General features: G+C 37.5%; 1 protein-coding gene across 1 annotated transcript in view; it reads right to left on the bottom strand.

Annotated features, from left to right (window-relative positions):
* LOC113492029 (meteorin-like protein) overlaps positions 1 to 25,825 on the bottom strand; it is a 29,998-nt gene extending 4,173 nt beyond the window's left edge. Inside the window, exons 1-3 of the mRNA XM_026869305.1 lie at positions 25,543 to 25,825; positions 2,370 to 2,581; positions 1,860 to 2,147 (exon numbers count right to left, since the gene is read on the bottom strand). Of these exons, the coding sequence (XP_026725106.1) occupies positions 1,860 to 2,147; positions 2,370 to 2,581; positions 25,543 to 25,637 (595 nt within the window). The 5' untranslated portion in view covers positions 25,638 to 25,825. The remainder of the gene's footprint in view (positions 1 to 1,859; positions 2,148 to 2,369; positions 2,582 to 25,542) is intronic.
* Positions 25,826 to 26,104: the final 279 nt, after the last annotated feature.

Raw genomic sequence — 26,104 nt, 5'->3', positions numbered from 1 at the left:
TACTGGTTTACCAAAATTCTAGATAAAAAACTAATGAGACAATTATTTAAATATGATAAAATATGTATCTCTCATTATTTATCAATACATATATTTGTTCATCATTTGTGTTCAAAGTTTTGTTAATTATAGTCATAGCTATGGCGCAAACAAATTAGGGAGTTGTAAAGTTTAATTACTGGGCTATCTAAAAAGCGTGTTTTGAAAACACAATTGAGTCAGTAAGGCCTTTTATTATTCATATTTAAAGTTCAGATGTCATAAAGATTCTAATTAACGCATACGTATACAGAACAATTTTAGAATAATAATTTAATACCGCACTTAGAATAAAGTAACTTCAAGAAGCAAGTTCTATTACTCGGAGGACAATGTATGTTATTTTAACGAATGGCTATACAAAACTTAAAGCTTTGTTCTACACGAAACCATTTTCCTCAATCTCTTAAGTATCTCCGTAGCCAGAACACTAACAGTAATAAAACTAGAACACAATGCAACTCGCTCACTAACTATAAGTAAGATCAACCAAAAGAACGTAACTCGAAACATACGAAAATCGACCTTAAACAATTGACATAAAAGCGTTGTTTTTGTCAAAGTGTTGGTATTGTGTGGTCGACTGTACCACCACTCGCGACAGAGATTCGCTATTTATTACGGGCTACAGATATTAATCACGATGTCGCCATTGTTCGGTACATTTTTTGTTTCGTCTATGAGTAAGCGCAAAATGTAGCCGTATTTTTTCAAAGCCAGCTTTTGTTTGAGATAGATAAGTGAATAGTCCAAGTCTTTGGTTAACGGTCATCAACCCGCGGCCTGACTGACGATAATTACATAGAAGGTCCACTAACGAGCCATCATCTGACGCCGTGCTATCAAGACAACTTATGTTAATTGTAAGCTAGTGTTAAAATCAAATAAAAAACAATGTTCACTTATATTCTACCTTCGCTTGTTGAAACTTATTTATTGCTTCAATTCTTTCATAAACAATTCTCTCTCCGTTTAACCAAAGATTCATAAATTACTTATTCTAATACGTCCGTAGAAACAATCGGATAATATTTTTCCCTTTCTTGACAATTTAACAATAGCTTGTCATTTCTACTTGACAAAGAACCTTAACACGTACGTTGGTTTTGTAAAAAATACGTGTATTTTTTTGTTGTTGAATGACAAACAAAAAATCAATGATACGTGTTGGAGGCGGCTAATAACGTGGGTGCGCGGGCGGCGCGGCGGGACGCATGCGCTGCAGTGACATAACTCCTCAACTATTATAATTTATCAAACCAGAAAAAACTATTAACATTAACTCCCCGCCGCGTCGCGTGCCCATGCACCAGTCTATCCGGTATACAGTTGTCGGACGCCGTCGTTACGGACGTAAATTGAATCTAAGCAGCTCATCCCGGCTCGCACAACGCGACGCTAATATGCAAAAGCTTCCGTGACTCATAACCGGTATAAAATGCAATCTAAGCTTTACAACGGCGGCTTGCACTTAGCGGCGACGCAAAAGGCCTCACAAACAATGCGTAAACCTTTTTCGGTTGCATACATTTGCGTAAAAATACAACATTGTTTAAAGTTCGAAAATATTCCAACAGAATTATGCGTTGGCTGAGTAAATACTTCGTGGTAGTTAAGCGAAGAAAATTATATTCAAGTGTAACAACGTTTAATATAATTTGAGGCGCGAGGAATCTCGGTGATGGCGACAAATTACTGTGCGGCCGGCGTAGGCGCGGGTTTATTAACATTCAGCGGCCAGGGCTCCTGGTTTTGTGATAACTCATTATTGCGGTGTAGGGACAGCTACAATAGTAATGAGATAGTGCGGGAGGTCTCACCGAGGTCGCTGGTGCAGAAGGCGAGCTCTAGCTCCGACTCGGAGCACGGCCTGCAGTCCGCAGTGGAAGGGTCGTGTCTCCTCACAAGCGGCCTCGCTTCGTACTTGAAGGTGGCTTCTCTCCTTTGAGGACCGTCTTCAGGTTCCGCCTCCACGTAGAGAGCGGCCCGACCGTGTCGACTTCGGAAGCAGCGTAGTTCCCTCGGGTCATTGTCGTTAGGCGCATACAGAGGAACTAGTCGGCGAGCGCCTTCCACGAACAGTCTCGCAGGAAACCGCTCCGGGACTTCTGTAAAAAATGGTTTACTTATTAGATAAGAATTAAACAGCTATGGAGAAGTCAGTTCCCTTAATCAAAAGACATTTTTTTACTTATGTCGTTATAACAGCCGAATATACTGCCTGCTCTCATATCTAAAATACTAGATAAACTCGTTAGGTCTTTATGATGTATGGTGTGATCGGTATGGTGTTGAACAACTTGTTTAATAAAAGGCAAAGTTCAAGTTACCTGTATCATTAAGCAGCAGCGTATGGAACAGGTCGGGCGGGTCGGGCCGGCGTATCACCCTGACACAGACCCTGAAGTCTCGCTCGTCTGCCGGCAGCGGCGGCCTGAACAGCAGGCGCAGGGCTCCGCGGGGATACACCCAAGAGATGCTCCCCTCGCGGCAGCGCAGGTACACCGGAGTTACTGCGCGTTCAGTCGTTGAGGTCAGACCACTGAAAAGAAATACACATTTAGTGTTTTGCGTTTTGCAATGAGAATACAATTAAGTTATTGAGTAAAAAACAGCGAAGAAATACAATTTACAATTTTTTAATATTATTATTTGTCATAAGTGCATAACTAAAACAATATAATGTATTACAACAGCCTAGTAGTTTATAAATAGCAATATCAAAATGTTGTCTTTATCATATTTGGGTGATTTGATTGGATCCCTGCTACCGTATCATTAATTTATCAGAAAGCTCATTACGTATTCCGTTTCCAGCGCGACACTGTCGAGCGACTCCATTTATTTCATCCAATAAAAAGCATTAAAACACAACCAAATTGCTACCACTTGGTGCCACTACGCTTTTATGAGCCGATTCTGCCTCAACCGCCGGTCCTTATAGTATGAAAATTATATACCACAAAGAAATGTATTATGGTTGTCATTGACAGAAGCATGGGTAATTACTTATTAACTGTTTTACTGAAATCCGATACGCAAACAAACATTAAAGTTTTTACTTCACAGAATCAGTTTGGCAATGAAGTTCAAAACTTGTTCTGTACTGCAAAATGTGTACCGGTCTGAAATGTATTAAACTGGATCAACGCAAAATCTAGATGAAAGTTCGTAGCGGGCGAGGGAGTGGTAGATTAAGGCACGCGATCGAGGTGTCATTTCTCGTCGGTATCTCGAAGTGCTCCCATAAACAAGCCGTGAGCGGACAATTGTATCTGCGATCAGGCACGTGGGCCTCGATTCTGGAGTAGCGCCCACGCCGCCGCCGCGCCGCACCGGCCGCCCGGCCCACGGCGACTCAACCACACGCCATAAAGCTAAAATATACGAGTTATACGACACACCGCACTATAAAAGATGCCACGTAAAGATTTTACATGGCCGGCCAATAAAAGCACGACGCTGCTTTTATGTTAGAGTGCATTGTCTGTGTGGCCTACGTCTCGCCGTGCCTCAGACAAATACATGTCGACACTTCCTCGCCTTGTCTCGTCAACTCATGCATTTGAATGAGATCTTTGCAATCACTTATTTACTAGCTATCACCAATGGCATTCCATACAATGCTCAATTAGAACTTATAAGAAGAAGATCTTTTGAAAGCTATTTCAATTTCTAGAGTTTCTCTAGCACTGAAGCGAAATTTATTCTGTTTACGAGCACCTAGTACAAGCGTACATTTATTGGCACTAACATTGGGCCTAAGGCTATAAAAACAACTTGAATATACTTTGCTCAGCAATATCGAGACGACGTACTCATGAATCCGAGACGATACATCTCATGTTACACCTACACAGATCGTTTAAATAGGTCCCCTGTGTCCCAACAACACAGAGCATTAATCAAACGTTGGGCTTGTCTGACGCATCGATTTTCTTTTATTACGGCGACGGTGTTCTGTCGCATCATATCCTACTTTCACGTCATCGAGGGACTTCCTTAATCCCTACTAATGGGCGAACGTTGAAAAATATGTTTTGTAAATAAGTAATTAATAGCATTAGCAACAAGTGGGGCTCATGTGGTCGTATACGAACACACGTGGTGGTAGGTAGATGTTTACCCCTGTACAGGGGTTGACGACCTTTTAACACAAAAGGGTTACTACCTGATCTTGAAACGTTCAAAAAATAAGGTGACCAATATCTATTTGGTTATTTGTAACCTTACTATAAAAGTGAAAATATAAATTACTTTTTCCCCTACATTAGTTGACTCAACGTTTTTACTACACAGTATTTTTCACTGTAGAAGCGAAATCATTTAGAAGACATTCGCTGGGCAGTGTTATCTGCGCAAGTTAAATTACTGAAGCTACCCGAAGTTTATAAAAAGTATAAACTTGCAAGTTTAGGAGCCCTGTCGCCGTCGCTATCGGCGCGCTAAGACAAACACACAAAAACAATGCTCACAAAAAGCGCATAGATTTCTTTTTCTTGTTTCCAAACAGAATTACAAAAAATCTGTGCCGAGGGGTGTTAACTGCCACATTCTACGGTTTATATTTCATAACTTTAACTATTGGAACATAATCAAATGCTGTTTCCAAATTTTAATGTGCAAAATTAAACGACGTTTGTAGCTAAAAACCGCTAAGCGTTTTGTTTCAGTTTTTGTACATTTGAAACATTTGTTGTGCGCGAAAAGAAGTTACTTAATAAAAGATTTCGAGTTTAATCATTCTTATTATTGAAATGTAAATTTGGGTCCTTCATTTTCAGACATTAATAAGTAATATATTCCCAACTAATGCACGCATAAAGCAACAACAAAGAATAGAGCAACCGTGATCCATTAGCCAGCAAAGTGTACAAAAAGATGATTGTCGGCAGATTCAAATTGAGGCAATCCCGGGCCATTACAAGGCAAATGACGCGGGCGCCGATACCGAACTAAAAGCTGCTAATGTACCTTAACGTCACCCTTACACACCTCTCTCTCTTACTCCATAACCATACAGCTATCTGTCCCTCTCATAAAACATAAGATTTACGGCTAAAATGGAGTCACGCGCGCTGTCCAATTAGTCTCTAAATTATTTTATTCGAGGCACGAGTGATATGTGCATAGCAATATGAAAATTTAATCAAATTTAGAAACAGTTGTAATAGCTTTTGATCAATTAAATTTGATTTGTAAATCAATTAAAATTATTCATATTTATGTACGTAAAGGCATAATTTGATGGACGGGGAACCGGTATTTTGAACTTTGAATATCTCTCGGAATATCAAGATGATAGCCGGTCGCACATTAGCAGTGTTTTCCACTTTTGATAAAAATTGCGTTTTAGACATTCCTATAAAATATTATTACCAAGCAATAAATTTAATTTTTAACGTATTCGTGTTTATATGCCAAAAGCTACAAAAACATACGATGAGAATTACCATTCCATTAGGATACCTCATTAGAAAAAAACTTAACAATCGGACAGGTTATGTAAATCGTAAGTTTATGACTAGGTAAATAAAATATCTAATATTGTCTTCTAATTTACAGGAATTGGTCGAATTTAAGTTTGTAACGGAAAGATCCAAAAGTTCTTAAGAATATTTTGATTGTCATGAGTTATAGCCTGTACTCATCTTAGAAGAGGTTGCGTAGAAAGTTCGTTAGTGCACGATAACAGGTCCCATAAAGCGTTATCGCGACATTACAACAGCTTGACAGAATAATAAAATAAATGTGTGTTTTTCTACGAAGAGTTTTATTTATTCTCGCCCAAACCTGGCTGAGATAACAATGTCGCGTGCGTTCAACTTCTATCGTAGCCCCTAGCCCGTCACTTGTAGGGTTGTACTAACTTTTTGTGACTTAAAAAAAAGGATAGAACAATTTTTGTGATATTGTATCACGTTGGTCCCGTCGCGCGTCGGCATAGACAAGCGGACATTATGCTTGAGATTAATATCACATTCAAAATGCCTCATTTGGAGTGATACACAATTTACAACTACTCTGTTTTAAAGTGATTAATTAATGCAATAACAGCAAAAGTTGCAAGGCAGGTTAAGAAGGTATCGGTACTTTTTATATTTACAGTAATTTTATAGTATGCAGAACAGTACTTATTTAAATTGTTATTATTTACCAGGTAATTACTTATAGTTTTTAACTGGTATGGCTAATAAAACGTACGTGTTTTTTTCCTCTTAAATCAGAACAGTTGATGTGGTAGCCCTAACGGCGACTACACAGCCTGAGCTGCCCACGCGCCGCGTATTGTTCCTTGCCATATACAAATTGTATATGAAAAGCATAAATTCCTTTTTTGTACTTTTGTTACTTAATGTAGCATAAATTAAAGACTCATACAGATCAACATTCAAAACGTTCTCATTATAATGGTAATCGCAAAATGTAAAGCTCTGGTTTGTTTTATTTGATCATAAAAATATAATATTTGCAGCGGACAAGCATTGACGATAATTCCGTATATAAAGCAGTATATTCGTTGCACTAACATAAAACAAGTTTTACTGCCGGCTCTTACAATATGGTAATATGCCGTTCAACCATTGTGTCGCTATCGAGTTGCTCTTGTCAAGTCCCCGAACGCACACATACACACCTTTACAACCAAGATTTATAAGCTTTTAAGCTCACCCACACAAACAAGGTTATCTTATAAGAATTGAATGCTCTCGCGCACAAAGGCCTCGCCAGGCACTCTGTAGGTTTTTTCGATTGTAGGTCAAAGTAGAACTGCGCGGTTTGCGGGGAACAGCTACATAAGCAAAACAGTTCCGTGATCTAGTTGTCTAACCGCTTTGTGACTTGCCTAAACAGTAGCCGCTGTATTATGTTTGTTGGACTGTATAAGGAACTACAATAATAACGGTACGACACGCAGATACTGCCTACCTGAAGACGTAATCATGAAAGTTTGCTTTTATAAATTATGATCATCGACTGAACTGAATTTAAAACTTTGCGTAGTATAATAAATACGGTAATAAAACGTACGCCATCACTAATGATCTGAATGTAAATGTTTTATTTAAGTTATATTGGCCACCTGTGTCAGCCTGTTTAATAATTACAATTACTTTTTATACAACACTATCCTGTATTAACTTATTGTATTACCTGCGGTGACTAAGCAAGCGCTTATGATAATATTATCAAAATAGGATATAACTGAGTGTCAAGACATGTACGGAGGATTTCCGTGAAACAATGGCTGGCTGGACAATGGTAGGGGCGGACGCCGCGGGCGACGACGCAGCACGTGCGTGCTATTGTATTCATATGCCGATACCAGCCCGACAATACAACTCGATATAATGCTCAGCGATCAACTCTATTGATCATCGAGAGAAACTCGCCTCGCCTTCGGCTACGCACGTTAAAATGAGAACACAGCATTTCGGTCCAGTCCGCGACAGTCGTTTTCTATCTTCGAATCGGTTTCAAACATTTAAGCTACCATTATTTTGCTACGTGGTTTTTACAATATAACTCAAGTCAATTATAGTTATGGCATCTATAGACTCATACAACGAGAATTGCCAGGAAACAATCACAATAATGACATGCCAGGCACGATCTAGTGTAAAATAGTGTAATTGACGTGGGCAGGCCTAGAAAATTGTTTGATGCGCAGTACGTAGCCGTGGGTATACATCGATTGATAAGGTTTGTAATGTGTAGATGGTTGGTTGAGTTCATAACGGCGTAATTAGGTCCATGTTAAGCTAGCCTTGGACAGCGCAGTGAGGTTGACCTCCGTGGCTGGCGGTGCGTGGTGAGTCGCAGTCGTCGCCGAGCGCCGTCCCATGTGCTGATTCGTCCTGATTGTATAATAGAGCAGAACTCGTGCGGGACGCGTGGGCGCCCCTCTGTCAGCTGCTAAGAAATACGGAGGTAATTGCTATTCCGCACCTTGTAAATCAATTGATAGCTATAAACAAAATTGTTATGGATTTATCGCGATTTTGTGAATAAGGAGCGAGTAGCAAATAGCAGCATCTGATAAATGAAACAATGCTTGTAACCGTAGTTCTGTAAGGGATTGCAGGAATTTATGGCTGATTCATGATATCAATATAATAATAAAAACATTTTGATTTCTCCGCACAACTTAGTCACATGTAATTGAAGACGCTGACTTAGAATAAAGTTTAACAATTTGGACTTAGTCAGTCACCTTATTTGCTTTAGCATTACATATGTACTAGCGGGCATTTCTATGTCCATACTAGGTGCTAAGTCATCTCATCCAATCATTGCGCTAACTAGCTCTGTAAACAGGCACGACACGACAAACGTGTTACATACCAAAGTACATAAAGAAACCTGGAAGTTCACTATTACCTACTGCATGTAAATATGTACCGAAGTAGAAAAAAACGTTGAATAAATCTGAGGCTCTACCACTCAATACATGGCGTATGTCTCATCTCTCTTCCACATGTACAATAATTTTACTTAAAACGTGGTGGTAGAGCCCCTTATCTTACTGAGAAAAGATTAACACAATGTTACTGATACTTAAAAAGCTAAAACAGTCGTTGTGCCTGATTTCGTTAAATTAATACATGTGTAAGTGGCATGAATTTGCAGTCAACTTTGTTGAGTGTTGCGTACTTACCCCGAATGATATAAGTGGCATACACGCATAATTTATACGCAATTAGAAATCGTATCCATAGCTATTCATTTTTTTTTTCTAATAACCTAAAAACTGAGTGGATGTCTGTCTAGACTGGTAAGTCTACATAAAATTTGGTTCATCAAAGTTGTTTTAAAAATTCCGTTATCATTCAATTTCTAAAAGAGGCAATCTTAAGCAAAATCTTCAAAATAATTCTCTTTCCATAAACAGAAAAATGTAAATAAAAAAAGCGTTATGTCCGCCTTACCAAACTTAAAAGCACAAAAACATGAAACGTATAAATTACTCAAGTATGGAGATGTAATTTATTGAATTTCTTATATCACAGGCAGGGTCCCACCTACACCAATATAGGAGCAAGCGCAAGAAACTGCAATTTATAATATGGCATATCCGTTCTAGATTATATTAGGATAAGTGTCGCCTATAAATTGGTTTGAGCGTAGAAAATGTTTTTTGTGGATAATACTTGAGGCTTGAAGTTTGGCCCTGAATTGGGCTGAGTGCGCATGTGCCGGCGCCAGCGACGTCACCGCCGCCACCGCTGCCGACGCCGGCGCAGCACATATGTACACATGCTGACAAACGTAAATAATCTGTTTTATTCAAAACATGCTGACCTCTGCGCAACATAAATAGTTGCTGCCATTCATAACCGTCGGCATTTAATGTAACTATTCTAAACGCTAATAGTGCAAAAAATATTTCCATGACTTCTACTTTTATTCTTGCTCGACATTTAATGTGATCAAAATGCTGTATAATTTTATAACTAGGCAAATAAACAAACAAAGTAATTTAAAAGGTAAAACACGCGAGCTCAGTAAAACACAGCTCCAATTACATGTAATTTGGAAAGCACGCAATTATGCGGAGCCTGAGGGGCGACATTTCTCATTCCTTGTGCATATCTCAAAGATCATGCACTCCTAGCACTCATTTAAATAACTAAGTATATTAAATCTCCGCTGTTCGTGTCGAAGGGACGCTTTATCATTTTTGATTGGACACGACTCCATTTGCGTCTACGTCTCATGAATACTTTTCAAGGAAGATGGTATAAAAATCGTGTAGCAATATCATAATACTGACAGTTTTATAGTCGTTTTGCATTTGTTGTTAAATTGAAAACGGCAACCAACGTCAGTTAAGCTTAGAGCTCAAATTGAGATGTAAAATCTTGTCAACAATTTTCAAATAGTTTTATATATTTGCAATAAATAAGGTCTTACTGCATTAGGTAATTATGAAACAAGGAAACTTAATTTTCGTGTAAAGACAATCTTTAAAAAAACTTTTAAAAATAAAAAATATTTTTATCTTGCCTCAAATTGTTAAAAGTACAACGTACACAAACACTTGTCAACCATGATATCTTTCTCATCAAAGTGTCCCAAATATTACCCAAATAAATATCTCACACAAGATAAATCGAAAGACAGATAATATTGTATGCAAATAGACGTCAAAAAAGTCTCGCAAAGAATAGCTGGCATGGGAAAACGTATTGATAAGGTGATAGGAGTTTTTAACAAGATATCCAATAAACTAATACTTTCACATGAGCATGCGAATCGTGGGAATTGATTGGCGATGATCTAAATCAACGATCCCGACATTATAAATAGCTCGTCGTAAAAATTCTGATAAGGATTGATTACCTGTGAACTGTAAATAATGGAGGGACACACGCATATGTTGCTAGCCAACTAATACCTTACGGACGATAATACTACTCGTCTTATTCATTTTATTAACAAATCATTTTATTATAATAATTATTGCATTACAAAACGGAACTTCAAGACCGTAGCTAGAATATGTATTTTCTTTAGTTTACAAACTTCCAACAGTTTTGTCGAGTATAAATAGCGAAAGTTACCAAAAGCATAATTTTATAAATTTCCCACATAAAATGATTATATCCATGATCTGTTTCCAGAGCAGATAAGCTTAGTTCACACGGCTTTATCTGACAGCTGGGACAGTTGTCAGCGTGACGTTTGGAATGGTCAGTCAACACGTCTACCTGTCAGACTGTCAATTATGAGCCAATATATCACCCAGTTTTGTTACTTACGAATGTTTGTAAGATTATGAGATTTGTGGTAAATAAATATACAGAACACATAAAAGTTTGATAAAGTGGACACATTCTTACATTGTGCTTACTCTAGTGTACTAAATATTTCCTAGCTAGGCCCATTTAGGATAAGTACTTATTGTATCAGTATCTTTGAATCATCTCACGAACAAAATAGTGTTTTTATTCCTATCGACGTTCGGTCGCTCCAACTACAAATCGATGACAGATTGGAGAACTCGACCTTGTATTTTCCTTACCCAATATTTTAAGGAATTCTAAAAGACGCATCATTAATATAGCTATCTCGAACAGATACATACGCTAGTGACTACCAGTTTGAAGATTACTTGTTCGACGACATATGTTTAAGTAATGTCCATATAAATCGTAGTTGTTGTTTATTATAAGAATTTTAAATTACGTCAGAGATTTATAGCGAGTACAAAGAGGGTGTAACAAAGAGTTTGGGTGTGTTGTCCACATGTTTGTCTCATCCGATTACTTTGAGTTAAGCGGTCATAATTTATACTCTTATGTGTGACGTTATGTTCAAGATTATGGGTTTTTCGCTGTTATAAATACACATATAGTTTTAATAGCATTTGAGTATAATATGCTGTAACTTTTGACAAAAGAATTTGACACTTGAAACACAGAAAAATTATTAATTTTCTTTGCATTGTAAGGTAAACGTTAGTGAACAATAATTTAATCTGAAACTGTTATAAACGCATAAATAGTTTGAAAAAAAATGTATAAATTACACAATAACTCAAAACATCACGTTGTCTAATAACAATTATGTAGATGAATTAATAAGTATAAAAAGTGGTTATTAGTTAATGTTCGACGGACGTACCTATCGCCCTTGACCACTTATTTTAAATACCAATTGACATACAAGCCGATGATTATAAAACTTCTAATAGATTAATATATTACCCGTAATTACTAACATATAATTGGTGTAGAGATAACTTGTAGTTCCACAACTTTCGATATATTGGTGTTAACATATCGAGCGTTATCGAGTAATAAAACATGTGTAACGAGTAAAATCGATTACGTAATTATAGAATCGATTGTAAAAGTAGTTCTTATGTAAATGTTGGAAAGCTCCATATTTATAGAGAACACTTAAACTGGTCTAGTTATTGCATATCTTTAACAAATCTAGAAATACTAACGGTCTTGATTGTGGAGCTATAAACTAAGTGGCTTTATCTAAATGTGTTTAAGCCATAATAGCTGTCTGGCCGGCTTAGGAAACGTCTTCTAAAATAGCGTGTTTACGTGCAAGCGTTATACTTATATAAGAAGGTAGGAATAGTACGATCAAAAATAATGAATTACGAAAATGAACCTTAGTCCATTGGTATAAGGCTTCGTGAATATCAAAGTAGAGCGATATTCTAGGATAAGTCAGATAGAGTAGAATAAATTGTCATTATAGCGAAAAGAGCAAATAAATAGTGCGATTTGTGGTTATATGCAATCAAATTTGTTACAATTATAAGTCGTGCGTAATTTAGGGTCGGGTAACAGAAACAAATATAATTATGTTAGTAGAATATGAGACCGCGGCAATAACTCCTGAATAATTTGAACAAAAAGCGGAATTTGACTACTGTTTACCACTTACATCATTTTTGTGAATGTGTATTATACAGTAAGTTTAAAATTGCAATATTTTATTTTTTTTATTTTTTTATTTCTACATTGTTTGCTATAAATACTACTCCGCACAGCTTAACGCCGCTTATATAAGTTGCCCTATTAAACAAGAGAAGTGTACGATACATAAATATTAGGGAGTTCACAAACCCGCATGTTTTAGGCCAGGATTCTCACGCGCACACGACAACGGAATACGCAAGCAGCCGTGAGAACCCATCGTGCGGTTTGCTAACTTCACTTACTATTTCGATGCCCTATTTAAATATTTTTACACTTTCTATTGTTTTAATATTCATCTCATTTAACTACTTTGAATCAAGGATTTAGAACAACAATACTTTCATTTGTTTTTTATTTCGACACGTCATGACGTGTGTGTAACACACGCATCATTCAGTTGTTTTGTAGCTCATCAATCATTAACGAATTCAATGGTTATTTTAATTGTTTGTTTCCTCTATGTATAGAAGCAATTAATTTAATTTAGCGTACATACTTGTTTGTTTAATTATGCGATGCTAATAATAATTTCTAATGAAAGCTTTCACTCCGAACAAAAGACATCAACGACTCGCACTTCAGTGTGAAATGTGGATGAATTTAGATTTCTTTTTATTAATTTGTGTGCTTACATTTTTATACATGAACCTTTTATATGAGTATATTGTTCAATAAAAATACTACGCCCACAGCCTTGAAGCCACAATATAGCTACTTAAATTGACACGAGAAAAGATTACATGCCATCGCGTGCGTGAAGAAAGTTTGAAACTAAATACAGTAGTATAAAAAGCCGCCGCCGTTGGAAGACCAACTTCTAAGTAATAAAAAGAAAAGTGGACACTTTCCAGTTAGTTGATTAACGATAGAACTTGTTTCGAGGCTCATAGATCACCAATCTGTGGTGTCTCTACAAAAACTTTGTCCCGTGTCCAAAGTGTCTGATGTTTAATAAGTGCTATGTAATGCGGTGTGGTCGGGCGCGTTCCGTGGTCACTCACAATAGGGCGGAATGTACCGCGACTAAATGCTCGACCGCCTGGAAGGGAAGCCACAACTCTGGCTCCGTTTACGATGAAAGCCTTTTTTACTTATCTTGAGTTTAGTAAAAAAAACTTGTACTTATAAGATTATATTAATCACAGCTTTAGCTATGCCTCTAATACTTTAAAAATCAATATTGGGTTATACCCTGCTATAACACTAATCTAACAACTAAGTGCCTTTATACTAAGAACATAGTTAAATAAAGTACATGAACAAAGGCACAATAGCTCTCAGCTCTAAGTATTTCACTACGTAACCGTTCAAACGACTGGCTTGACAACTCCGGAGCAGCAACAATAGTAGGCTTTACATGGCCGCTGGCAACCCGTAGAGCCGCTCTACCTATACAGAACACCATAATATTTTCCGCATTGGTATTGCGTGCCCCGTGCCCGCCGGCAGCGGGCAATTTATAGCCCAGTGGAACTACGTACATGCTTGTTATTATTTAACGGTGGACCCGAGCCAAGACAGAACGCCCCCGGCTATTGCCAATGCGATCCTGCTAAACTTGTAAGTATTATTTTATGACTAAGAATGCGAATGCGCCGGCACACTTTTGTTCAACAACCGCGAATTTTGTTTATGTATGCATATATGTTTCACTCAAAATATCCAATTAAAATCGACATGTGTACGCAATCTCGAAATCCTTCGCACACTGCATACACTGGCTGATTTTAATTGGCCCAAATAACATCGAGATGTGTACATGTAGGTAAATGAACACCAAACTCTGACATCCTACCAAATACGTCATTCAGATTGCGAAACCACTTATCTGTATATGGCTAGGATATTTTTTACGAAGCTCGATTTGAATAAAGTCATAGCGGTGTCCGGTGTCGTATGCACTGCCGTACACAGCCACGTGCTTCTATATGGTGTAACGACAGCAATGACGAACGCGTACCGCTTGCCAAACAGGTCAAATCACCATTAAAGAGTAATCATAATAGTTGGCAGGCCTTATAGAGCGCGCGACGTACAGCGGCGGAGCGCGCGAGCGAGACCGCCAGGATATCTGACTCCTTCAGTTGACCGGCCTTGTGGCACGCGCCGCACAGCCACTCGGATTATTCCATTTGATTTACCGACCTCATTAAAATATGTCTACGTTTGCAACAATTCTAACTACACCCACGTAATGGGGTATCGGATATCTATAAAATCAGACCTAAGATAATATCGACAGCTAGTCGGAACAAGGAGAATAGAAAGGAACGATGTCGTAACCCGAACGGATTGGAGCCGTTTATTTAAATTCACGTTATTGTCGCAACGGCTACACTACAAAGTTTTACAACGTCCAGAAACTGAGAACATAAATTACTGGCGCAATCTTAAAAGTAAGTATATTGTATAAGACATGGAGGTATAATATACGTGTACTGTCATATTTCTGTTATTTGCCTACGTACTTAATTACCACTAATGACTCGCTCGCCGCCGCGCCGCCTCACTCGAAACTAATTGATAGCTATAAATAAGAAGATAATTTGGACATCGATCCGAATATATCTAGCCGAACATTTTCATTTACTGGACGAACCTAAAAATTTACGTCCAATAAACTCAAAGCGCAGGTAACACTAAACGGTTATAAAATCATAAAAGGTTGATTAGTCGATAAACGTGTTCGTCTGTTGGATTTAAAGCTTTGTATAATATGTATTTATGTACGGCTCTGCGTGGACTGTTCTAGGTCGGTACGTATGGCTGGAGGTATGCAAATGAGTTACATTGAAACAGAGTGTCCGCTTAGTCAGAACTAGGACCCAATTAGCGTGATACCAAAGGCCGCCTTCGTAAATTAAGCAAGATGACGCCGCAGCCGCACGGCTACACAGATATTCGCATCCTTTTCTTGCTACACAATGTGTTTTTAATTGTGATTTATATCCCACTTGTGATTTATGAAGGCTAAATATTTCACAAATTTATATTCCATCTGTCTGCAGTATTTTTATTAAATCTAATAAGATCCTATTGACCTTCCTCGTTTGAATTCATAGCATCAGAATTCAAATAAGAGCTTACGATATTTTGATCCCTTTTCAAATTCAATCGACTTTATTTTTATAAGAGTATCAGAATCCGAGTGCACGCTTATACGGCTCTCGATTTACTCGTTGTAAAATACGGTACCCTGTCCACCTTAGATGGTACCATTCCAATAGTTATTTTATTGGAATCGGCTCGGAAAGGAAAATATTATGATTTAGGCATAAAGCCAGTGTAGTGGCGTGGTCTCTGCGAGTGTTCAGCAAACAATATCTTATTTCACAGTCTTGATTCAACAATACCACGAGCGGAGTAAAATGAACTTCGATGAAAAACGTTTATTTTAGCAGGAATTTTAGATGAAAAACAACTGAGTTGCGATGCAAATGATATTTAAGAATAAGACCTGATAATTATATTTATTTCATCTTATTGCATATTACTAAGATTGTATTTAAATTGCTATCCATTTGCGCAGCATTTATTTAATAGCGCTTAAAAAGTATTTTGTGTTATTTATGAGGTTCCAATAACAATTAATAGAGAGATATAAGTGGTATCGATCGCATATTTCTTGTATGGTCCGGCTCAACGTTCTGTGCGCTGGCACGTACGTGGTGTTGTTTAGAAACCACTAAACCCCACACAATGGTGGACCACAAACAGGCCTTTGTCCGAGGAGCTCGTGCAAATAAAATATTTAGACCGAACTCCAACGCGACCGTCCACAATCCACATCCTACGCAAACATTCCTGTTTTATTTCCTTATCTATTGTCAAAGTTTTTAAGTTACAGTTATTCTAACGCAAATAAATTTTACATCGAATGTTGGTCTAGTGAATTCGATATGTTTTATCGTTGCCTTCCGCGTGTCACAACTATTTTTATTTTCTTACTAGCTTTCGGTCGGTCGGTTATATCGCGTTTCCAAGAGAACTCTTCAAAAGTCCGGGATAAAAACTATCATATGTTTTTTCTCAAGGTCAACTCTATCTCTGTACCTAATTTCATTAAAATCCGTTCAGTGGTTTAGACATGAAAGCGTGACAGACAGACAGACAGACAGACAGACAGACAAACAGTTAATTTCGCATTTATAATATTAAGTAGGGATATTGAACTGAATATAAAATACTCCAGATTATGCATACACATTACTTCGGTATATAACGTCGGCGCATGTATAAATAAGTAAACAATGACTAGACATCTCAGAAATGACACCTCACCCTTAACCGCTAGAACTTAGCTACTTGGAGTTATTCTGTCGGCGTGTGCGCATATAGCGCAGTGGTCACCTCTCGCGGCGTGTTTACATAACTCGTTAGACACCAGCCCGCACCGCCCACGTCCGAACCTCGCCATTGGCTATATCTAAATATTAACAGTAAACACTCGATAATGCTCCATTGTAATGTCACGCAGGTGCACTATCTCGCTAACATACCTGTAATAATTACAGTGAAGCTAACATCTCAATACTTGTACTTCTAGCACAGCTTCTAGTCTACTGCAAGCTATCGCATGTTCTTAAATGAAACGCTTTAAAGGTGCTTCGTCTTTCACATCTAATAGACGACGTAAATCAACAATAATTACCTATTACAGAAGTAAAGAAATATAAGAGCTTTCCTAACATTAGCAGTGACAAGCGAGGTAAAAACGCATCCACCTCATCATCACTGCAGTCTCAATAAATTGTGCCATCAATCATAAAGAATCGCACTAGCGATACTCAGGTATGTCAAATGAATGCGACTTTTTTGCTCGCGATTGTCGGCGTGGGCCCGTGTCCCCGTGACGAAATGATACGTAATGCAATTTTGATTAACTGACAACAAAACCTCTTGCAATTACATCGACTATAATGGAGACATTACTTATCTCTGATATTATGAAGGTCCATTACGATAATAACCATTGTCAGACATAAGAAGACTTGGTACATGATCAGCCGGGTATTATTAAGATTATTAAGACTTAACAATTATAATGTCGATAACGAGCTATGTTAAGACAAATTTAATTGATGAAACCATTTTCATTCTCATTTTGGTATTAAAATAATTAATTTTATTAACGAAATCTATTTTCTGCTGCAATATTTTGCAGATATAATGATAGTGGGCTCTATATTATTCTTGTTTTATTCGCTATCCAAGTAGTACCAATAAATTAAAAAACGGTGCAATTACACACAGACTTAGAGCTACCAATGTTATATCTCGGAGTCAAATGTATCAGTTTCTTTAGACGTTAATTCGAATGGAAACGTACAAATTATTGTCATCTCGTATAATGATGTTTTGGTAACACGCAAAACGCTCGTAATGTCAACTTTCACTTGAACAATGGCGGCTGGCTCACGATTAACAAGCACGACCCTGAGTCACGCAGGACGCAGCATCGACTCTCATTGTGATACAGACCACTGCCAACTGATTGATGACTCGTCGAAAGGTCATTCAGACTCTCACACATCGATCTCTCTATTTAACGTAATACATAGAGTTGCGTTGTGCCATTATTATTTAGTACTTGATCCACGCCAAGCAAATACTAGCATAGCTGAGTTTTCCATCTTATCAGCTATGCGGTACTTGTACCTATGTGTAAGTAAATGAGTGTACAAATGTAATGTGAGTAATATAGTCGATTGCGAATGCTTATGAATTAATCACGTGTACAGAAAAGGCAGTAACGAATAGCAAGTAAACAGGCATACCAACTAGGTTTATTGCATTTACCCTAATAGTGCAAAGAAGCTCGGTAAAAGTGAATTGACTGCTCATTAAGGTCATGTGAGTCGACTTTCGTTGCGAATACTGGTCACAAAACAACATTTATAATGTAGTCACTTAACCTGCGTACATACCTCATTTTAGAATTCACTTCCAAGAAGTTAACAGACTTTTTACAAAACCTCACAACAATATATATGCCGCCGTCCGAGATTCCATAAGAGTAAAAGGGCAGCGGTGACCACCTCAAATAAAAATAAAAAAGCCTTTACATAATGAATACATGATATGTAAAGGTAAGGCGCGAACTTTAAGGGTAGATACACACAAGGCGTGAACGCTAACGTGCGGCCCAAACAAGGAGGTGTGAAAAGCCCCAGTGATCGTGGCGTTCTTATTGTGGTAGCTGCTAAGCCGCTTACCGGACCAGTCCCATAAATCCAAGCGGCTGTCCATACCTTATAGCTATACAATATTATTGGTACTCGTGTACCCGCCGCTGTCGTGCTCAATTTGATAAGAGTCTGTGCCAGTGTCGCTGCATTTGTAATATCTGACTACGCGCCTTTCAATGTTCATTGCGCTGACAAAACATTACGTAGGTAGCTGCTGTACATGAACTCAATATTTTTTAAAGAAAATAACGTGTTAAAATCCGTCGCATCGCGTCGTCCCTTTCGTAGTATCGTGTGTCGATGTATTAAGTTACACCTACTTTTCAAGCGTAGCTAAGCGCATTCGGGCGGAATTAAGCAAGCTAACATGAAATCATAAAAGGAAGTGAAGGTATCTCCGCGGATGCAAGAAGGATTCATAAAGCGGCTTCAATAGCCCATACAATACTTAAATGTAAGAGAATATAACGATAAAAAACTTCAACTCGCCGCAAACGTAAAACACGATTGTCACCGATACAAAGTTAATACACCTTATTAAGCAAACTGAGGCCAATTTAGTCCATTATCGGACGAAATCTTAACGGACGTCGGCATAAGCTCAGTGGCCAGCCATTGTTGTGTCGCCACGGCTATGGGCCTCAGGTCGTTGTGTAAACAAAACGAGTTATTATATGAGAGCTGAGCTCACTTTATGGCATTCCAGTCTTAATTTAAAAAGCGGCTACGTATGCTAGGTCGTAACTCCTCAAAGTCTTTTCGTTATATCCTCCGAACCATAATAAAACAATACTAATAGTAGAGTTTCTGCATACATTTTGAATACCCAACGAAACCATATAAAAGAGTCTCTGCTATATAAGATATCTATATTACAAAAACAGGAGGCACCATCGAATGTTACGCGCAGGCATTTTGAAGACAGACCGCGGCGTTTGGGTGTTTTTGTGACACCGAATTTTCATTGTCTTTCGGCAACTTATCTCATTTAATTATAAGCTTGGGACGAACGATAGATAGGGAGCGATCCACCGAAGAAAATTGTTGCATGGTTTTTTTAAGCAGTTGAGATTGCGAAGAGCTATAAATGGCGCAGCAGGGCCTGCGGCAGTTGCCATTTGCAATCGGTTATGGAACGACCGCGAACCTCTTTTTACATTATAATCGGTTGGTCTCCGCTCACTTGTTTTTTGCTGCAAACCGATGATGGTCCTAAATGCTGGACCAGTAAATGCAAAATCAAATAAAAATGATACTATTATCCCGAAGTCACTGGTTAGTTGTTTCAAGAAAAAATAATTTCGTTTTCCGAAAATGTTTCGCGCCGAAACCATTGGTGTTAGCTTCCTTCCTCTGGGTGGCATGTCCGTATGTCCTATCGTGTAAGTACGTGCGCAACACATGTGCAATGGATTGACAGATGACAGGACTTTCAAGTCTCGTCCGGAGTTTGGTCGCCTGGACCCATCGTCTCGTATGATCAGCATCAAATTACGTCAAAACCGGCCCGTGCCGTCGTTAACGAGGCATTATAATTACATACACTGCATATATTAACTTAAAAGTATACGATTTTAATGTTGTCTCTTTAAACATGCGTAGGCAGTAAGCAGCTTTATGTTTTGAAAGTAATCTTAAAAGATGATAAGAGGTAAAGGTGAATAGGCATAATTTATTCTTAGCATGATTTTTATGTGACAAGGAATATATCAAATGAATATCTTTCGGAAACACATTCGAATGAAATATTATATTGACAGCATGCCGACGAAATTGTGCCGCATTAATATGCAGCTCGTGCGGCAAGGCCCGCGCTGCGCCTGCGCACCGTCACTAATAATGGACCAGACGCGCCTAATGCATTATTCAAAAGGTCCTGTTGATCCCGAATTCCAATATTTTTAGCAAAGCTAACGTTGTATTAAACTGTTGAGATCTCCGGTTTGTGGGTACTCGACATGAAATAAAAATATAATTTAATATCACACTGTTTACAATCGGCCCATTTGGTGTTACAAACGGAGTTTAGTTTGTTCGAATAGTAATTAACTGGAAACCTGTTTACTTACATAAATCATATATTGAGTTAACGCAACATTCTCTATTGTATCCGTGAGAGCAACACGTAGGTGTCTATTAGTTGAAAGTCATAAAAATAGATATTGATCAAATGGTACCGCGATTGCTCCGCGTACATTACGGTTATCACCTGTATAATTAGTGTAGAAACAGAAAATCTCCGGGAACAAATTTCAAAGATAAACAGTAGCGACACAAAGCGGGGCTTCATCTGACCTACAACACAATGCCGTCCTACAATCCGTCGTTAATTACCTAGCTCTGTTCCATTCAAAGAACGCCGTGTTCAATGTAAACGAAACAATTAGCTTTATACTTGGGAAATTACCACCTTATTAAACACGCCAAACATTCTTATTTGAAAGAAACCCTACTGTAGAATGCAGTTGTGCAATAGCAACTCTAAAACACTTTCAAAATAGTAGCAAGTATATGTACTGAGTATGACTAATACCAATCGAAGTAGGTCACAATCGTTACAACAATCAACGCCGAAAAACTTGTGTATGTTGGGTGGGTAGGTATTATTCAGTTAAGAATGTTCTCAAACTTCACGACAAAAAGATAAGTGGACACATGGCACAAGCATTGGATTACGCTTCAGCGATCAACTAACGTGCACCCATTATCTCTGTGATTTGAGCTTGAGAGCATAATAAAAATTCTCTGTCAGTAGAGTTACATACAGATATGAGGACTGTAGATTATTGTATCTGGTAATTAGTATCCATTTCAAGTGTCTTGGGAAAAGATTTCAATACGGACTACAGACGAACTTTAATAAATTCATCATTCCAATCAGAAAAATCTTTTCACCATTTCATGACGTATATCATGTTCATCAACAACGAAAAATAAATTGTTCTTAATAAGAGCGGACCACTCTCGGTCAGTTTTATATCATTTATTTGACTAGACGTGCTATCAACGAGCTCAATAGATGCCTAAGGCGAGCATCTCGAACGGAACACGTGTCGCTGATTGCCCTCAATTGGCGAGCGAATAAAAACAATCGTCGCTTAAAAATAACCGTGATTTCATACAGCAACATGTGATGCTTGTTTTCTTTCAGCGTAACGAACATATTCCCACAAGTTCCCATGACCATCCCATGTGAAAAGTCCTGGTTAGTCGATCCGAGCAGTGGAATCGCAAATGTTAATCACTAATGACAATGAACCTCTGTGGTATATGGAACGGGAACTTCTTCCAGGAACAAGCGGAATCGTAAAACAGCGTAACGCGACGTTCGCAACTTCACCATATGGAGAGCGTGAGAGCCCGCGGCTGCGCAGTCCACCACACCATCTGATGTTTTTATCGTGACTAACCATTACACAAATATTGAGATAGTGACATCCGCATTTCGTGGTTAGTTACGTTCAATATATGGGTCAAATTCAGGAAGTAAACCCGCAAACATGATTTTCCCATAAATAACAATGTATGTTTTGTTACTGATACCACAACTAGGTAACATGTAATCACAATAGAAGAATGTTTTGTTTGCAGTTTTTATTTTTGTATATTTTATTCTAGCCCCGTATTAGATCTGTTTAGACATATAATTTGAAATAAGCTTATAATAGTTTATAATTACCAAACGAACTAATGATGTATCCCAAAACTAAATTGCTTTTTTGCTGTTTGTTTTTTCGACGTTACTTAATAAATGTTCTCACACATGATCGCATGTTATCTCATAGACTTAGCATTTCAGATGTGTCTAAGAATAGTTTTAACTTATCGCTAAATTATATTTAATGTCTTTCCATAGCTATATAATTGCTTAAATACGCGGTATTAATGGTTATTAAATTTTGTGTAAAATGACGCATCAAAATGCTGTCGGGGATAAACGGTTGACTGGTTACGAGGACATAAACAGATAATAGAAATTTCGAAGCCATATTTGTATGCCAATTTTTTGTGCAGTGGCCACTTATCTACTTAGTGACTTGGTCATTGTTAGAAGTCAAGTCACTTGTGGAGTCGTTGTGTCCAAAGGCGCCAGACGTTTCAAAGTTAGATAAAAGCATTTTATGGGTGTTTAACTTTTATCTTCGTGCATTACATTGTTCTTTTTTGTCTCAAAGGGCTTGATAAAAATATTTAAAAAGTACACCTTCATAATATGTTTCTTACCCCTGGAATTTGATAAGAGCTGCATGCCCGACGGCGTCAGTCTTGTAATTCCCATTACCCGTGACTTTGACAAATGATACTTTTGGTTTCTTTGAGTGTACATTTTGCGCGTGTTAGTTGTTTTTCGTGACGTTCAGTTGTCACAGTCATTACGCACATCCGTCGCTAAGATGCACTTGCGTGGGGCAATTTAATTAGCCAATTATAATTCACTGCATATTTGACGTCAGAACGAGGGTCAATCAATTTACATCCAGTTAATGTTTTGCTCTTAGAGATTTGCTACCATTTATTCAAAGTGTTAGTATCGTTTAACATTCTCTTGAGGTTGAAAATCAGAAGGATGTTATCCCCATCATTCATTTGTATAATAAAATATGTTTATGCCCAACAAACATTATATGGAGGGTTCATACAATCGGCGCTGAACACCAATCAGTCAGATTGGAGCATATCGTGCGAACGCGTTATAATAGGAGGATATTATAATAAACAGATCCCGGTCCCCTTCGGTTCACTCTTCCCTCCCTAATAAATATTAATGTATGAACTTGAATGCTCCTCAACGTTCACACTGATGCTGGTACATTGACACTCAATTTGCTTTTTGCAGCCTCTGCACATTATCATCTTCACGGTTATTTGTGCGTACCTTTTGCACTTAGATATTATCGTGCCTTTGAAATTAAGCCGAGATAACTAAACTTTATTATCCTCCACAGTACTAAATACAGTGCGGTGTCCTTTACATGCCAATAAAGAGATCAAATTATGTCAAAGCTTTATTGAAATAGACGAACCATAAAAAGGCTTGTATGTTTAATAGTGATGTAAATGTTTATAATTACTTGTTATTTCTGAAACGCCGTGATCATGTGATTCATTGATCTGGGAAATAGTAAAGATGGTCTGTTTGTTTATTAGAATAATAAACACTTTGTGATGGGAACTTTACTTGGTTATGGGGTGAGCTTTCTCATTATATTTAAAGTAACAGTGTTAGTAGGTGTTACTATCACATGTCGGGTTATGCAATGTTTGGTAAAGATCTGGCCGGTAGTTAGTAGTTTACTAAAACTGATGGTATACATATGGTAGGTATAAGTATAAGACCGAGTTTTCAAGCCATTTAGTACCTATAGTTTTTATACACTAACATGTTTAAAAGTTGTCTGTAATAAAATGAAGATACATTAACTTCTACATTGTTTGAAACAGTAAACTTTTCAACTATAACTATTTTAATAATCTATAACGTTTAAAATATTTTAGTGTTATTGTATTTCTGTAAATTAATATAGCACATCGATACGTCGAGGGCGAGCCACCCTTTTAGCCGGATGGGTCACATAAGCTAGGGTTGCCCGGTTGGCGAGAACAGTTTCCATTTCGGTTTCCCACGCCGCCGCCCCTACAGGGAAACCCCACTTGTTGATTTTTGTTCCGTAATCGAGCCCTCATTTGACTACATTTCCGGGCCCCATTAACAATAACAATTATTTTGTTTTAATGTTAGTACGTGTTGACACTGTTGACATCAGGACATCGATTACGAATGGCATATGAACTATGTAGTGGGGTGAGTTGGTAGAGTAATGAGCTCGACTCGAGTGCGCTGCGATCAATCATAGTACTGTGACGTAGTTTATCTTTATCTCCTTTTAATATACACGTTGAGTAATGCCGGTGGTCTTGTTGTAGGAAGTATATGTTTTTACGCTATGATATTAACTTTTTATTTTACCTGTCCTTTAAATTGCATTTTGAGTAATGTAAATAGTTCTGCTTAGTCTAATGTGAATGGCATACATAATTACAAGTATTTTTAAATAATAAATATTTAAATTCTTTAATCAATTCGAACACAAAAATGAGGGTAGATTAAATATGATAAAAATGTCGTATCAGGTATTCGTGAATTAATCATTTGACTAACATCAAAGCTTGTTAATAACGTGGCACACGCGATGGCAAATGTTTTGGAGATTTGGGCTTTATTAGCCAAATTACCCCTTCGAGGGAATCGCCGCGGGACAGGATTGTTATATTCAGATTATTTCCAAATGAGATTCCGCGCGAATTCTCCATACTTATTGGAATCTTACACATTCGTTTTTGCCTGATCATTAAGGAGTTGTTGATTTAATTTTGAGGGATCGATGAGTCACTGGGATGGAAATGAAGATAGAAATAGTTCTTACGGTAACTATACTAATTAGTCGAAACAATACGTACGTATGTGTTGTAAGCGTTTTTTAGAAATAATATGGAAATTAAATTAAAAATCATTGCGATTAAATTAAGGCACGTTTTAAGGCCGTTTACAGGTTTAATGACTAAGCTATAATACTCCACGCAAACAATAACTAATGTTTGCAATTACTTAAAATACCTATTGGAAATAAAATAAAAAACAATAATTGCCAACCGTCTAGTAAATTACAAATAATTACTGTATTAATACTTATTCATGTGAATAGTTAAGCATCGTAAAATACAATAACAATAAAAACATCTATTAGGTCAAGCTAGAGAACAACAGTGCAATTATGTCTAATTACTGATAAACTTTCTGCATTCAAATTTGAAATTGATGAAAAAAGTATGCCAAACAATAGACCATAGAGCTTTCGACATCAACATACCTGCCAGTCCAGTCGCACTGATCGCCCATCAACCCCGCCTCCGCTCTGCATAAAACACCCAAAAATATTGTCCAAAATAATCGCCACGGCTCCATATTTACGAATAATGTATTTTAATAATAGCCAATAATGTCACTAATACTATCACATCACTTTAAAACAATCCTTTCATGTCAGTTCCATAGTTTTACACTACTTTATCAGAAGTAAACAAACTTTACCGCGGTCGCGTCAAGCGACAGTCCTTTACCAACTCAGAAACTTGACTAAACTGACGACAGAGATAGAATCTCGGCAACGCTAATTAAGTAGCGTGTGGAAAAGAGACAGCTATAATAACACTTTATTTGGTAGAAACAGAAATATATTGTCGTCTTTGTCGATTACAATCTCAAACATTATTCAATTATGAACTCTAAAAACAAGGTTATAAAGTTTAAGTCAGTGAAACTGAATTAAGGAAAAAGTTTTAAGCACTCTTAGAAATGGCGGGAAAGGCTTGTTTATTAAGTTGCGAGTTTAATTTTATGTTATTGCAATAACTATTAACAGTTTACAATTA

This window comes from Trichoplusia ni, chromosome 3 (assembly GCF_003590095.1).
Source record: "Trichoplusia ni isolate ovarian cell line Hi5 chromosome 3, tn1, whole genome shotgun sequence".
NCBI lineage: Eukaryota > Metazoa > Arthropoda > Insecta > Lepidoptera > Noctuidae > Trichoplusia > Trichoplusia ni.
Note: the sequence above shows the minus strand (reverse complement) of the source record. Positions and strands in the feature narration are given on the sequence as shown.